The 14,820-nt window shown below is 31.5% G+C and overlaps 1 protein-coding gene across 1 annotated transcript; it reads left to right on the forward strand.

The window, feature by feature from the left end:
- The first annotated feature begins 6,314 nt into the window (after positions 1-6,314).
- On the forward strand, positions 6,315-14,547 carry LOC113510666 (fructose-1,6-bisphosphatase 1). The gene is made up of 6 exons (XM_026894154.3): positions 6,315-6,652; positions 8,023-8,167; positions 10,791-10,897; positions 11,759-11,985; positions 13,469-13,647; positions 14,297-14,547. The coding sequence occupies exons 1-6, from the start codon at positions 6,477-6,479 to the stop codon at positions 14,471-14,473; spliced, it is 1,011 nt and encodes a 336-aa protein (XP_026749955.1). The 5' UTR covers positions 6,315-6,476; the 3' UTR covers positions 14,474-14,547.
- Positions 14,548-14,820: the final 273 nt, after the last annotated feature.

Below are 14,820 nucleotides of genomic sequence, written 5' to 3' on the forward strand. Positions count from 1 at the left end.
TATATTTGTAATTTGTGTCTGATTAGCATACTCAAACTCTTTTTATTTTTATTATTGTAACTACACATGTTTGTAAGATGTCTTAAACCGCGGATTATCATTAGGGTAACAGATAGGATCTATGAAATGATGGTATAAGGCAGGGGGAAGCACAAAAAAACTGTATGGGTCGACGTACATCGGCTTAGCTGACCCCATATGCGAAAAATAAGATAAGATGCATATGTTTGTATATGCATTTATGTATTTTTTATTTGTATATATGGATTTACTTAAGTATGTATCAGTAACTTAAAATGTATACTTATATATTTACATTATTGTATGTAGACATATCTATATATATGTATTTATAAACCGAGCAGAGTTTCGTGCCTTCCGTCAAATTGTTTATGGTTATTTCTATTTATAATAAGTTTACTATCGTAATTTTATGGAGGAAACAATAAAGAATAGATAGATGATATATTGTAAATGTGAGAGTTTGTAAAAACTCTGGGCATCACAGTGTATTCTGTGACTACTATGATGCTATTTATATCTATAGGCGACAGATACCAGTCTTCATCCATTGGCCGGTTGCCTTTTTTGTACAGTACCATCTTATAGCCCTACGTACTATATATTATTATATCAACCGTTACTTGCTCACTGCTGAACATAGGCCTTCTCCATAACCTTCTGCCAGTAGTTACCACGCTTGGCAGACGTGTTGGCAACCGCAGTTAAGTTTTTGGTGATGTTTTAATAGGTACGCTGCCGCCCATTCCTCGACCATTATGTTCCCTTAGTTGTCTTTTACGACACCCACGGTAAAGGAAGATGTGGCCTATTTTATGCCAAGATCTACACAGCTAATCATATTATCTTTGTACAAAAGTCGATTGCTTGTGTACCTCTGTCCCATTCGTGTTTCAACTGTGAAGCAGTTGTGTTTGCATGGCTGTGTTTCGGTTTGAAGGGTGGGATATGGCGTGAATTTACTGGGTACAGAGGAATAACACCTGAGTCCTCAGGAACGGCAACACATGGGAGGTATCATGGGCGAAACAGTATACTCTGTTATGTCCATAGTACTGCTCATGTCTATAGACGACGGTTACCACTTTCCATCAGGTGGGCCGTCAGCTTGTTTGCCATTCTAAGTTGTATAATATATATATATATATATATATATATATATATATATATATATATATATATATATATATATATATATATATATATATATATATATACTCTTAAATATAAAAATTTTTGTGAATTAAACTTTAAATAAAAAAAATTAAAATAGCTTATTAGCTAATTAACATTGATAATAAAATCATTATTTGACTAATTAAATAAAAGTGTAATTAGAATCAGGCCGTTATATGAGTGAAGGTCAACACACACTTGCTGTGACTATCACGGTGCTCTGTACATGCGCCAGTTGTTTTCATATTTCTTCAATAGATAATACAATAATCGTAAAAAAAAAAATAAATACGACCCCTTTTTAAATTGCAAATAAATTCATATTTACGACACACTCGTACGGCTGACTATCAGGAAAATTCCTAATTTTTTTGTTTACTTTTGACCTCTTGTTAGTTAGTTATCAATAATTAAAGAGACACAACAACATTGCTTCCAATTAACCTTTGAACAAACCCGGCAGTATCTAAGTCCATGATTGTATACCTGGTAAAAGTTTTATATCGTGGATGGACTCAATAAAATCGGTAAATATTTATTTAAACAAAAATTTAAATTAATTTTATCGCCATTCGGTAATCAATTGTACAATGTACATACAATGTACACACATTGTGTAAGACAGTGATAACGGTTTACATACCACTAGATAGTGAGGAGGTACAGTATAATTTAAAGCTCAACTTCAAATGAGACTAACGCACGAGTAATCCGTGTCGATGGCAAAAAGAATTCATCGGTTCAAGAATCAAAATCGGTTCAGATGTATACCGTATGTATATAATACACACAAAAATACTACTACTACTACTACTGAGAGTCTCAGCCTTTTCAAAAATCTTTACCATAAAGGCTCAAAGAGTAAGTCCAACAACCGACAAACGCAGTATTGCAAAGTATACATGGATGAGAATGATCTAGGATATCTAGAGGGAAGGCTTACGTTTCGCCTATGTTATTCTAGCAGTGAAATATAAATAGCGGAAATGATGATGATGATGATGAGAATTATCAATATAAATGAAAAATCCTAAAATGGATTTTGCTAAATATTGCAATTACAATAATACATAAATTAATTAATTAATAACATAAATTTACAGATAACTATCAGGGATATGTCAAATTGATGAAAATAAATTTCGGTCTTAGACTTGAAACAATTTAATTATGATGGTATTCGTATTATGATGGTATAAAATAAAGTCTCTATAAGTACATTGAGTCTTATTTATACGAACCTTTACAAATTCAAAAAATTACTAATTGTATAAATTCCTTACATACTTTATACCTATTTATTTTTTAATAGTTGTATCCCGCGACTTTGCCCGCATGTATCAGTACATAAAGTATGCGATATGCTAAATTAGGATTACCTATCCGTATGCCAAATGTGTCCCGTGTGTCGTGTGTGTGTGTGTGTGTGTTAGATTCAAATCCATTTAGTAGTTTTGCTTGAAAAAGTAACAAATACCCATCTACCGATCCATAATGTAAGAAGTAGTTAAATAAATAAATATAAATTCAGTGGTTAATATTTGCATGCCATTCGACGTGGCGAAACATAATGGATATCTTGTAAACTTAACAAATGCAACATTTTTTCTACAATGTTTCTGGCAAATACATTTTATTTCATTTCCATCCTTACAATCTTCCACATTTATAATATTAATAGGATAATAAATAATAGGGAGGAAAGTATATGCGGACTACCAGCCCAATTGCTGGCAATATACCCTGTCTGATCAACCTCTACGTAGCCCCCCCTGGAAACCATAGTGCCGAATTCCAGGTGTATTTATCACGGTGGGCTAACTGACCTGCCTTTACATTCTCATCTATCATCCCTCACTGGTGCCACGCCTGCGTATACCGCTAGCGTAGGCTGGATTATCATTACATTATCATCCATTAAAAATATAGGATTAATAGAATAAAAGCTCATACAATTCTGAATACCAATTAAGCAGACGTAAACCTACTTACCGTGTACTTTCCTTATTTTTTTTTTATATGAATGATGTTTTTAATATGAATATGATGAAACAAGAATGATCACCATTTGCCTAGCTAACCGGGTACATACAGTATAGTGAGGGATGAAAAATGATGATGAAATCAGGTCAGTTGACCCATCGTGACAAATTTACCAGGAATGAAATTAAGTTCCCTGTGGTATTAAGTGGAGATCGATCTAAGGGAGTATGGAGTCCCCATCAATAAGAATTCCCTACCTCAACCCCTGTTACTTTTAGTTGATTATACCATAACTATTAGATATAAAATCATTGCAATAGATCCTGAATTCTTTTCCTCTGCGTTATAAGGCTCTTTTTTCAAGTAAATAAATACAAATGAGTTATACGTCATTATATAACAACCAAAACGTTCCTCGGACATATTTGTAATAATCGATCTTGTATGTTTTAAATAGTTTTTATAAACCTCACAAACATACATATTGCTTGTTTTACACACATGTTATGCTATCATGAATATTGATAACCTTATGCACTCATAAATATATTAAAAAAAAACAGTACGTGATAAAAACCGCAGTGAAAATAATTACAACTTCAAAAGTTTAACGAATGAGACTAAGGGCTCCAGGAATCTACCTACCATCATCTTAACTTTAGAGGGCGCCACTCTAACATAATAACAAATATCTTTAATACGCTTTATAATAAATTGTACCTGAGCGAAGATGAAGCCAGTCGTTTGTAATACTAATGTTATAAAGAGAATAGATTTTTTTTGTATGTTTGTTTGTAATGGATAAACTCAAAAACTACTTAACCGATTTTAAAAATTATTTTACCTATAGCTATATTATCATATATATTTTATATATATGATAATATCTTTCCAAAAAAATTTAATCTCTATAAAAATTGCAAAAATTTAACCCAACTCAATTTTTTTCTAATTATGCTAATATAAAATACTAATTTACGAGCATCTTTCTATTTATTTACCCATGCGATATTCCTATTAAGAACCTACCATGGTTTATAGATTTTTTGGATGAAGATGTAATGGTAAACTCTAGCGATTTGGTTTATGCTGATAGGTACCAAGGAAGAATGATAGGTGATGATGAAGTTAGGTCAGTTAATCCATCATAATGAATTCAACAGGAATAACTACAATAGTTTTCAAGGGGAACCTCGTGGAGGTCAACCTAATAAGGAAACCGAAACAAACCTCTCCCTCTATAGTATGGTAGTGCTACCATAGATAATTTTCACGACTAATAAAAAAGCAGAATAAATATTAATGAAACTAAAATTGTTCATATAAAACTATTACAGTTATGTGCAATTTATATCTAATATCTATTTACATGAGATGACGAATAGTGAATTCTGAGGACCCACCATGAATTTTTTTCCGAAATTTTGGTGCAGAATGAAACACAAATTTGATGTAAATATTACATAATACATATCGTTTAAAAATTTTAAAGATATTAAAATATCGTTCCTTTAAATTTTTCTGGTAGTGTTTATGACGAACTAAATTTTAAGGACCATTTACTGGGTCGATTTCATTATGAATGAAAATACGAAATTCAATCCAAAATTTTGTTTAACAGTCCGTCACAAACAAAAGTTCCATCCCAACCATCTGTATGAGTTGCGGTTTTCGACCGTGTGTTTTTCCAGGCACTTTCTTTTACGCGCAACCACGCTTTAAAATCAACTTCCAGTAGCAGTATTTCGGAACCGATACGACATCGTAATCTTTTAAGAAAAGAACATTTTTCTTTTTAGAAGACCAGCAGCACACGTGCAATGTTTCTGCTGTTGCAGGTGCTCATGAGCGACGGTAGTCACTTACCATCAGATGAGCCACAAGTTAGTTTACCCCTGTATTATGAAAAAAAAAAAAATTGGCACTCAGAACTGTCTACATGGGACCTGGCGTGAAGAAGGACAAATCATGCTATGACATCACATGGTTTATACATTTTACGGCATCGATCGCTACATTACTAATTGGTTGCACTCGATATTTCGTTATCAGTAATTCCTATTTGATAAATATTTACCAGTTACGTCATCAAGGTTTAATTTTTTTATGAACTTAAATAAATGTTTTTTGGTCCCTGAAAGAACGGATTTCATTGAATTATCAAATTAAATTAATCATTAACATAATATATCTATTTTCACGCTAACTCCTTTGTGAAGTAAGCAGAGAGAATCTAAAGTCAAAAGAACAAATAAATGCCTATAATCTTTATATTAATAAACACGGAAAAAACCACGGGTAATATCTAGTTATACTCTTAAAATATGTTTAATTACCGTAAAGAGTAGAATATTTTTGAAATCATATTTTTTTAATATTATCAATCGACTTCTAAAATATTTTACATTCGACAGCTGTATGCATCTATATATTATTATCTTTGATAAACTTAATAGCAAAGAACTTGGACATCTTCCAATAGTAGCGGGTTCGATTCTCGCATAATACAATCCCTTTTATTCATAGATATATCTGTTTGTATTAGTTTAGACGTTTTCTAAATTACATGGTATTTACGAAAAAAAATATGATTTTTATATCTGAGTTACTAATACCTACCAAAATAGGTTATTTCGGGGGAAGGGATTATTAATAATGGGAAGGTTAGTCCCCATTGCCATAAATATACCTTATCAGGTTGACCACCACGCGGGTCCTCTAGAAACCATCCTGATTAATTTATGATTGAATTCGTTACGATGGGCTAATTGACCTGTCTTTTTATCCTCACCAATCATCCCCCGCCAGCGCATACCAAAAGCGCAGGCGGGGTTACCATTCCATTATCATCCTTTAAAAATAAAAACTATGTTATTCTCTAAGTTAACCCTAAGTTAACCCACTCGACCCACGTATTAAAAAGGATATAAACTATACATACTGCTACAATTACAAAACCAGTAACAGTAATTATCGCAAAATTCCCGGACAAAGAAATTAATATTGATGTTTTGACGGTGGGTACAAATCATACCTACTGCGTATGTAACAGTTTGCTCTTTCAAAAAAAAATGTACCTACGGACTCGACCTTTCTACGATTTTATTATATGTATAAATAGTGATAACTGTACCCACATACAGCATTTAGTTCTCGGGCCTACTAGCACTAATATCTCTTGTCAACCTTCGCTGGGGCTCGAGTACTAAACAACTTCACATCGCAGTCGTGCGGCGTCGCTTGACCGGACCGCTGGCTTTCGTCTATATTACCAATCAATTTTATCAAACAACAACATGTCTCAACAAGGCCCCGCTTTCGACGTGAATGCTATGACCCTTACAAGATGGGTCTTAGCACAGCAGAGGAGCGCCCCAGACGCCACTGGTGACCTCACACAGCTGCTGAACTCGATCCAAACAGCTGTGAAGGCGATACAATCAGCGGTCAGGAAAGCCGGCATCGCTAAACTGTACGTATTCACTCTTTATTCTTTACTTACAAAAAGAAAACGAAAGTGTACGATGAGTTCGTGTGGAGGACATTCACGTCCATCAATGGGTGTGTTTCTACGTCATTTTCAATGTCATAGTTATAGTATTTATAAATTTTATCTTGTTTTCATAGTGGCACGATAACTCGATAACTTAAAGTGTAAAGTAAAAACAGAGGGTGCGTCTAATATATTTTTGAGTTAGTGTTGTTACTTCAGTAACTATTTAAAGTATTTTGATATAAGAAAAGATATACAGAGTTTAAATTCCTTCAATTACAAGAATATAACTTTCAGTTTTAATACCAATAAAGGTATTTTCATTCTTTTTTTTTTAATTTATGTATATATTATATCATTTTCATATACAGTACCACTATAAAATATAGAAATGAAAACAAAGACTTTAAAACATTAATTAAAAATAAAACAATTTTAACTTTCAGTTTACAACAAGTAACATCTGCTTTACACGCGGTCTTGTTTGGTTCGACGAAAATAAAATTGTTGTTATAAAAAAATATTACATATTTATGTAATAATCTAGTTATATTAATAAATTAAATACATATGTCTTTAACAACCATCTATCATATTTAAAAATAGCTTAGTGCAATGATCTCTCGTACGTTGACTTAACTATAGTTAATGTATATTAAGCGGGAATTAAGACGAGAACTAAAGTTTATCATTTCCATACGATGTCTCTCAGCTTTAATTAAATACGTACTTAACTATTTATATTTATGCAATGAGAACACTTGTACTGTTCCACGTGTTTCTTTTATAATACCTAATTATTATTAATTTTATGATCTACTTAACCGGTTTAGCTGTAAGTACTAGGTATTATCCTTTTATGTTAGTTTTTAATATCGTGATAAAAAATGGTTATAAACGTGGAAGAAAATTTGTTTATTACCTTTATGTATGCAGGATAAAAGATAAATTATTAGTTCTTCTAATAAAACTGAAAATTGTTCTTAAAAATTATGGGTGGAAAAATTAGAAATTAGGAAGTCGTTTTTTTACTTATTTCTATTTTTTATATTTGATACCTCAGAACTCCGTCATTTATAAAGCTACTTGGAAAAATATTCTTTTATCTAAAAGAATATTCATTCGGATTTGTCCTTTATAAATTCAAAATATAACGATTAAGGTTGTTAGTTTTTTATGGTACAAAATGTACTTCTTTATCGATCTATGTTTCGGTCATAACAAGTTCTTAAAAGTGAACTACATATTCCTTCAGTAACCTCAATCAGCTTTAAAAATATGATTCTTTTTTTATTATTTTTCTGTTTTAAATTCCTACTCTACTCTACTGGTCGGTGATTATTTTCCAGGCATGGAATATCCGGCGATGTGAATGTCCAAGGCGAACAAGTCAAGAAATTGGATATATTGTCCAACGACTTGTTCGTCAACATGCTCAAATCATCGTTCACCACCTGCCTTCTCGTATCTGAAGAAAATACTTCAGTAATTGAGGTTTGTACCATGCATACTTATATTGAAAAACAATTATATTAAATTTATTTACCATTAATTCTATATTACTAATATAATAAAATAACAAGGGTAGAATAATCTCTGAAATATACAAATAAATCAATGGGATTTTTTCGGAATAAACCTATCGATTTATTTTTCGACAGTAGGGAGGCTAAAAATAAACAAAACCTAAATATTTTTATACCTGTAATATATAATCCGCTAATTTTTATATATATAGACAAAATTAATATAGAAACGAAATAAAGTTTTGAACTTAACGCTTAATTGTCAAATTAGCTGACTCTTTTTTTATTAATGTTCAATATGCTTACGCATACAATGTATCTTGACGTATTATTTAATAAATAAAATTAATATTTACCCATTAAAAATGCAGAAATTATAAGACAAAATAAATTTAGAAGTGTAAAGTAATCGCTAAACTATTTATTACGCAAAATTGTATAAAAAAGATTACCCGCTTTTTTCGGAACATTTGTATGGAGACACTATCTATATAATCAAAAACGGTATCTAGTTATGTACTTGCTGGTAAATAAACATTTTAGGTAAAGCAACGTAATCTTGTAGATATTTTGTAACATAATTTATTGATCAGTAACTAAACTGCAGTCATAACAGTCTTCAAAGAACGTTTTTTATGTGTATATACATATACACACAATAATAGACTGCAGAAAGTTTACGTTTAAGTTTGTGTGTAAATGTATCACATATCCACACAATAAAAAGCCTTGTTAATTTGAAAAAGATGAAATGCTAATGACGTCTAGCTAATTCATTGTCGTAACAGAGTAAAAAGTATCGTCGACTAAGTAAATGATAGGCACTATTCAGCCTCGATGCTTTCCAAATCTTCCTAACTAAACCTAACTACTTACACGTGGAGTAAACATCCGGGAACACTTAGTATTTTGTATACTAATAACTGTCAATATGTTGATTAATTATAGGTAAAAAAGAAATTATTTATATAAACGCTACAAAAACATTCGAACAGGCTCAAAGCTTAACAGAACATCGACAATTTAAAATTAATATTAACAACTAAGAAAACTAATATTAACAATCTGGACATCGACATATAATATTACAATATCAAAATGAATGAATAAATGTTTTATTTTCTCTTCACAAAAAGTAGTAAAAAGTAACAACTTTACAATTAAATATGTGGAACCGATTTTATGAGAGACTGGTGTCTATAGTAGGTTTTGCAAAGATCTGTGTTACAAGTCATCTGTGCCCCATTTCCATGGACTATACAATTATAAGGCAACCAATTAATGATACAATAGACAGATAATTAATAGAGAGATAAAAATTGCGAGAATAAACCTTACATCAATACTTATTAAAGTTATAATTAAGGTAAAATTATTTACAAAGTACAGTCTATTATTCATTTAATATTTTATATATATTTGGCTATTATTTATTCAATTTATTGTAAATGTAGGGGGCCAAGAAAGCAAAAGAAGTTTTACGAAAGACTAGTAAAAGAATATTTTAAAGTCCATTTTTTTATGGTTGTCTAAAGTTGGTTAAAGTTTTTTGTCTTTATAATGCTATAGATAGAGGTCAATAGCATATCATGCAGTTACAGATAAAGTAGTTGGAAGATACCTACCTACAGTTGGGTGTTTACGACTATTTTATCATTAAATAATAATAATAATTCATCTACAGTCACACTATCTGATGGAATGAGTTATACGTAACGAAATACTTAGATGTTGTTTTGCATGTTTACTATCTTGTAACATAAAAAAGTAGTAAACCTCAATAATTTAATTAATTAAAATAAAAAAAAAAATCATTGATAAACCTGAAATAAAAAAATTATGTGTCTACATTTCAACTACTATTTACATGAGTAAATTGTATTTATGTATTTTACAAAAGGAATATATCAATTATTTATTTACTTTTCTTTTAAGATACTAAGAAAAACGAATAGTAGGTAAATAATTGATCAGATAATTACATATATAAATTAATTTTACCATCTCATTTAAACAAAAAAAAAAGGGTAAAGGGTAAAATAAATATAAAATCTGTACAACTATTACATAATGAGAATTAAAAAAAAATATATTTAAAAAATTACATAATTAAAAATATAAACCTGAATTGAGAACCTCCTCCTTTTTTTAAGTCGGTTAAAATCTATACCTATTAATAGTATCATACTAATACTACTAGTATCTAATAGAAATAATATAATCAGCGGGTTTTCACTTTCAAGAGTATAACGAAGCATAGAAGTATTTATAACTATATAACAAAGCACTGAATAACTGGAAAGAACCTATAATCTATATAAAGGAACGAAATATATATTTATATTTTACGGTTCTCTTTAAGTCCATGATGTAAAAACGAAAAGATTCCAACTTTTCGTTTTTATTCCATTAAAAAAAAATACAACACTCCAGCAATGCTAATCTGTTATTCCAGCAATGTGCTTTGTTGCGGCTTATATTAATTTTAACATTAGTTATAGTTAATTTAATTTTCATTTATACATAGCTATATTTACGTAAGTTAAAGTGAATAGAACTGTTTTCCCATTCTATTCTATTCCACATTACAGGTAGAAACAGAACGGCGAGGCAAGTACATAGTCTGCTTCGACCCGCTCGATGGATCATCCAACATTGATTGCCTCGTCTCCGTAGGCTCCATCTTCGCTATTTACAAGTAAGTACACCAAAAACGTTGTTATAAAAAAACTTATTTTGCGCAATCATCTTCATCGCACGTATTATTCCACGCAAGAAACTTCCGTAATCAGTTTTTTAAAGTAGTTGATAGATATTTTATCCCCCCTCTTTCCTCTAATATTATTTTCTCATGTTGAAAGTATGCATAATTTCAATATTACATTAGTTATAGTTAAAACTTATACCCTTGTGACAGAAATTAGATAAATCTCACTATCTTCTTCTCCTGTGGGAATTTTATATTTAATTTCATAGTAAGCATCTACGTCTTCTAAAGAACATCTATACAATATTTTGTACTATCAACTTCAGTGTGTTTCGGCTTATCTATATGTATATATATATATATATATATATATATATATATATATATATATATATATATATATATATATATATATATATATATATATATATATATATATATATATATATATATATATATAAAGCTCGAAACATCACCAAAGCTTAAGAACGATTAACCCGCCTACCAAGCATGGCAACTATTGACAAAACCGTTCAAGAGGAAGACCATGTTCAGCAGTGGACAGTTTTTGGCTGATATGATGATATTGATAGGTATATATTTCAATAACTATGTCGTTGAATAAACATAAATTTTAAAAATAATATTTTTTGTTTTTTTTTAATACGATTTAATACGAGTAGCTAATGATTATGGAGATCGTCTATTTATCGTCATTTATATTTACATATATTTTACATACATTAAGAATTGTATTTGGCATTCCCCTACTACGATATTTTATAGTATACCTATCAAATTACATAACGACAATTAAATATATGTAATATATGAAACTCATAATATTTCCAGAAAAGTAACAGGTGGCAACCCTGTTGAAGCCGACGCCTTACGACCGGGCAGAGAGCTGGTAGCCGCTGGATATGCCCTGTACGGCTCAGCCACCATGCTTGTGCTCGCCATCGGAAAGGGCAACGGAGTCAACGGCTTCTTATACGACCCCTCGATCGGAGAGTTCATACTCACAGACCCTAACCTGAGGATACCTGAGCGGGGCAACATCTTCTCTGTGAATGAAGGTAAATAAATGTTTTTTTTTTTTTTTACTTCATTTAAGTATTTAAGAATTAGTAATGAGAAGGTCCTACTTAACCCTTAAAAGCCTGATTTTTTAAATCAAATTAAAATCTATATATATGGTAAGTGTACCCTTTACTGTGTTTACTAATGGGGAAAAATAGTAAAAAAAAAAATCAAAACGATATTTTTATATATTTATTTTGAAAAAACATTTGGTGTCATTTTTGATACTTTAGGCATTACGGTAATCAAAATATTTAAATTTATTTAACAATGAAACAATGCAAACCCCAGTATCAAACTTGAAACTTCAGGTATTTAAGTGTTAAGGTTAAGGAAAGGAGATATATTATAAAAACTATTAAGGTCAGAAGGGAAAATGTTAGAACACTTGATACGACACGACGAAATTATGAACATTATAATAGAAGATAGAAGGAAGGAGGGTAGGGGGAGGCTAAGACATAGTTACATTAGGCATGAAGAAAAAAGATGGTGTTTTATCGTTTTAAAATGTGAAGAGACTAGCTGAAAATGGTAGTGAGTGGCAAGAGCTCCACCGATAGGAGCACAGTTCTTAAATAGGAACAGGGAGTATTTACATCTCTTATTATTACATCTCATATTTAAATCTGATGCTGATCTGATGGGCTGCTGCGTCCCTCTGAAAACATATCTAAAGCCTAACTGCGGTTGCCAATCCGCCTGCCAAACATGGCAACTACTGGCAAACCTCCCAAGAGGAAGACAAAATTTACTACTAGGTTTAACTGTCTTCAACCCAAAAATTACCTATTGATTGCAAAAGGACTTGTGACATTCCAAATTACAGGTTCAAAATTGGTAATGTAATCGCGTAATAGTCTCGTAATATCTGAAAATTTAGAAAATTAAAATACCTCCAGAATAAAGAAGTTGCTTCAAAACTTCAGTCCCTCTTTGTTTTACTCAATTATGCTTAATTTTCTGAACAGATTGGAATGAAATTTACTACTAGCTACAATTAGAAGTATATGTTGACAATTGAAATTGATCCTTAGAATGATGATATTAAAGTGACGAAGTTTTTGAAATAGAACCGCATTGCGGAATGGAGCCACTGTTACTCTTTTTTTTTTTAATTAATTGCTATCTGTATCCCGCGGCTTTGCTCGTGTTAATCAGTGCCATGTAGTGTATGCAGTGCAGTGTAACCTACCCATATAACAAACTTTATTCAAATCTGTTCAGTCGTTTTTGCATAAAAGAGTAACAAACATCCATTCATTATTACAAATGTGTGCATTTAATACATTAATAGGATTGCCATTTATTGTGCATATAATATACTTGCGACCCAGTTTCAGTCGGTTGCAAATTTATATGTACGAACTTACCATAAAAATATCTACGAGGATACAGACGGTAACTCTATTTTTTATTATTTAGATTTACGAAAATTTCTATTGCTTTTAATTCAAATGTTTGTTCTGCTATTTACAGGTTATTTTGCAGAATGGGAAAGCGGTCTCCAAAAGTACGTGCAAGATAAGAAGGCCCCCAAGACCGGCAAGGCTTACGGCGCCCGCTACGTAGGCTCCATGGTTGCCGACGTCCACAGAACCATCAAGTATGGAGGCATCTTCTTGTACCCGGCCACCAAGTCTTCTCCCAATGGAAAAGTTAGTTTGTTTTTATTATTTTTTGCAATTCACTCTTTAAATCCGGTATCTTTACTTTAATTTAATCTTTTAATCGCACACCTGCAATGCCGCTGGTGTTGTGCGTGATCATGTTAAATTTATCCAACAGAAAACCTACGTTTATTTATATTGTTCACGAACTTATTCAATAATATATATATATATATATATATATATATATATATATATATATATATATATATATATATATATATATATATATATATATATATATATATATATATATATATATATTATATATATACTAATGAACCGCCTTTAATAAAAATTTCTATTGGGCTGATTTGTAAGTATATCCTTTCAGAAAAAAAATCCAAATCGGTTTAGAACTGACGGAGTTATAAGGTAACAAACATAAAAACAATACAACCGAATTGAGAACATCCCTTCATTTTGAAGTCGGTTGAAAATACCACCAAATAAGATTACAGTCCTTTAGAAATGACGTCATTTGAGTGGACCCTACAAATACCCCTGGAGTAGTTCTAGCATCCAGTTCATTGCTATAGGCGACGTTGCCAGGTTCCATCAGGTGCATCGTCAAGTTACTTGCCATTCGAAGTATCATAAAAAATGCCAGCAAATACATCAATACAATTGTTTACAGTTGCGTCTTCTGTACGAATGCAACCCAATGGCCTATATCATCACCGAAGCCGGTGGTTTAGCCACCAACGGTAAAATTCCAACCCTGGACATCCAGCCCACCTCCATCCACCAGCGCGCGCCCTGCTTCCTCGGCTCCAGGAGAGATGTTGAAGAATTGCTTACATACTTAAAATGAATATTGTCTGTGATACACTTTTCTATTTAGTAAACACTCATTCTTGAACGGTCAAATATAATTTATTAGAAGAACTTATGTTTTATTAATTTTTGTTATTAAGATTACTGTTTCATCATCATTCATTTCCACTGCTGAAAAGAAGCCCCCTTAGGGGGTTTCGCCAATAGTTGCCACGCTATACAAGCGAACTAGAAACTGCAGTTAGACTTTGGAGATGTTTTAAGAGGGGCGTTGCTCCCCATCCCTCGCCCCTTACGACATCCACGAAGAAGGAAGTGGCCTTTTCTACGCCGGGACACACACGGCAAAGATTATTGTTTATATTTTTCAAATTCCAGATCTAT

This window comes from Galleria mellonella, unplaced genomic scaffold (genome assembly GCF_026898425.1).
Source record: "Galleria mellonella isolate WM207_F2 unplaced genomic scaffold, CSIRO_AGI_GalMel_v1 utg905, whole genome shotgun sequence".
NCBI lineage: Eukaryota > Metazoa > Arthropoda > Insecta > Lepidoptera > Pyralidae > Galleria > Galleria mellonella.

What these genes read in the sequence shown, in the direction of transcription:
- LOC113510666 (XM_026894154.3), top strand. Translation starts at nt 6,477, where the DNA reads ATGTCTCAACAAGGCCCCGCTTTCGACGTGAATGCTATGACCCTTACA. An exon ending in AAAATACTTCAGTAATTGAG is followed by an intron (nt 8,168 to 10,790) that starts GTTTGTACCATG and finishes TCCACATTACAG; the next exon opens with GTAGAAACAGAACGGCGAGG. An exon ending in CATCTTCTCTGTGAATGAAG is followed by an intron (nt 11,986 to 13,468) that starts GTAAATAAATGT and finishes TGCTATTTACAG; the next exon opens with GTTATTTTGCAGAATGGGAA.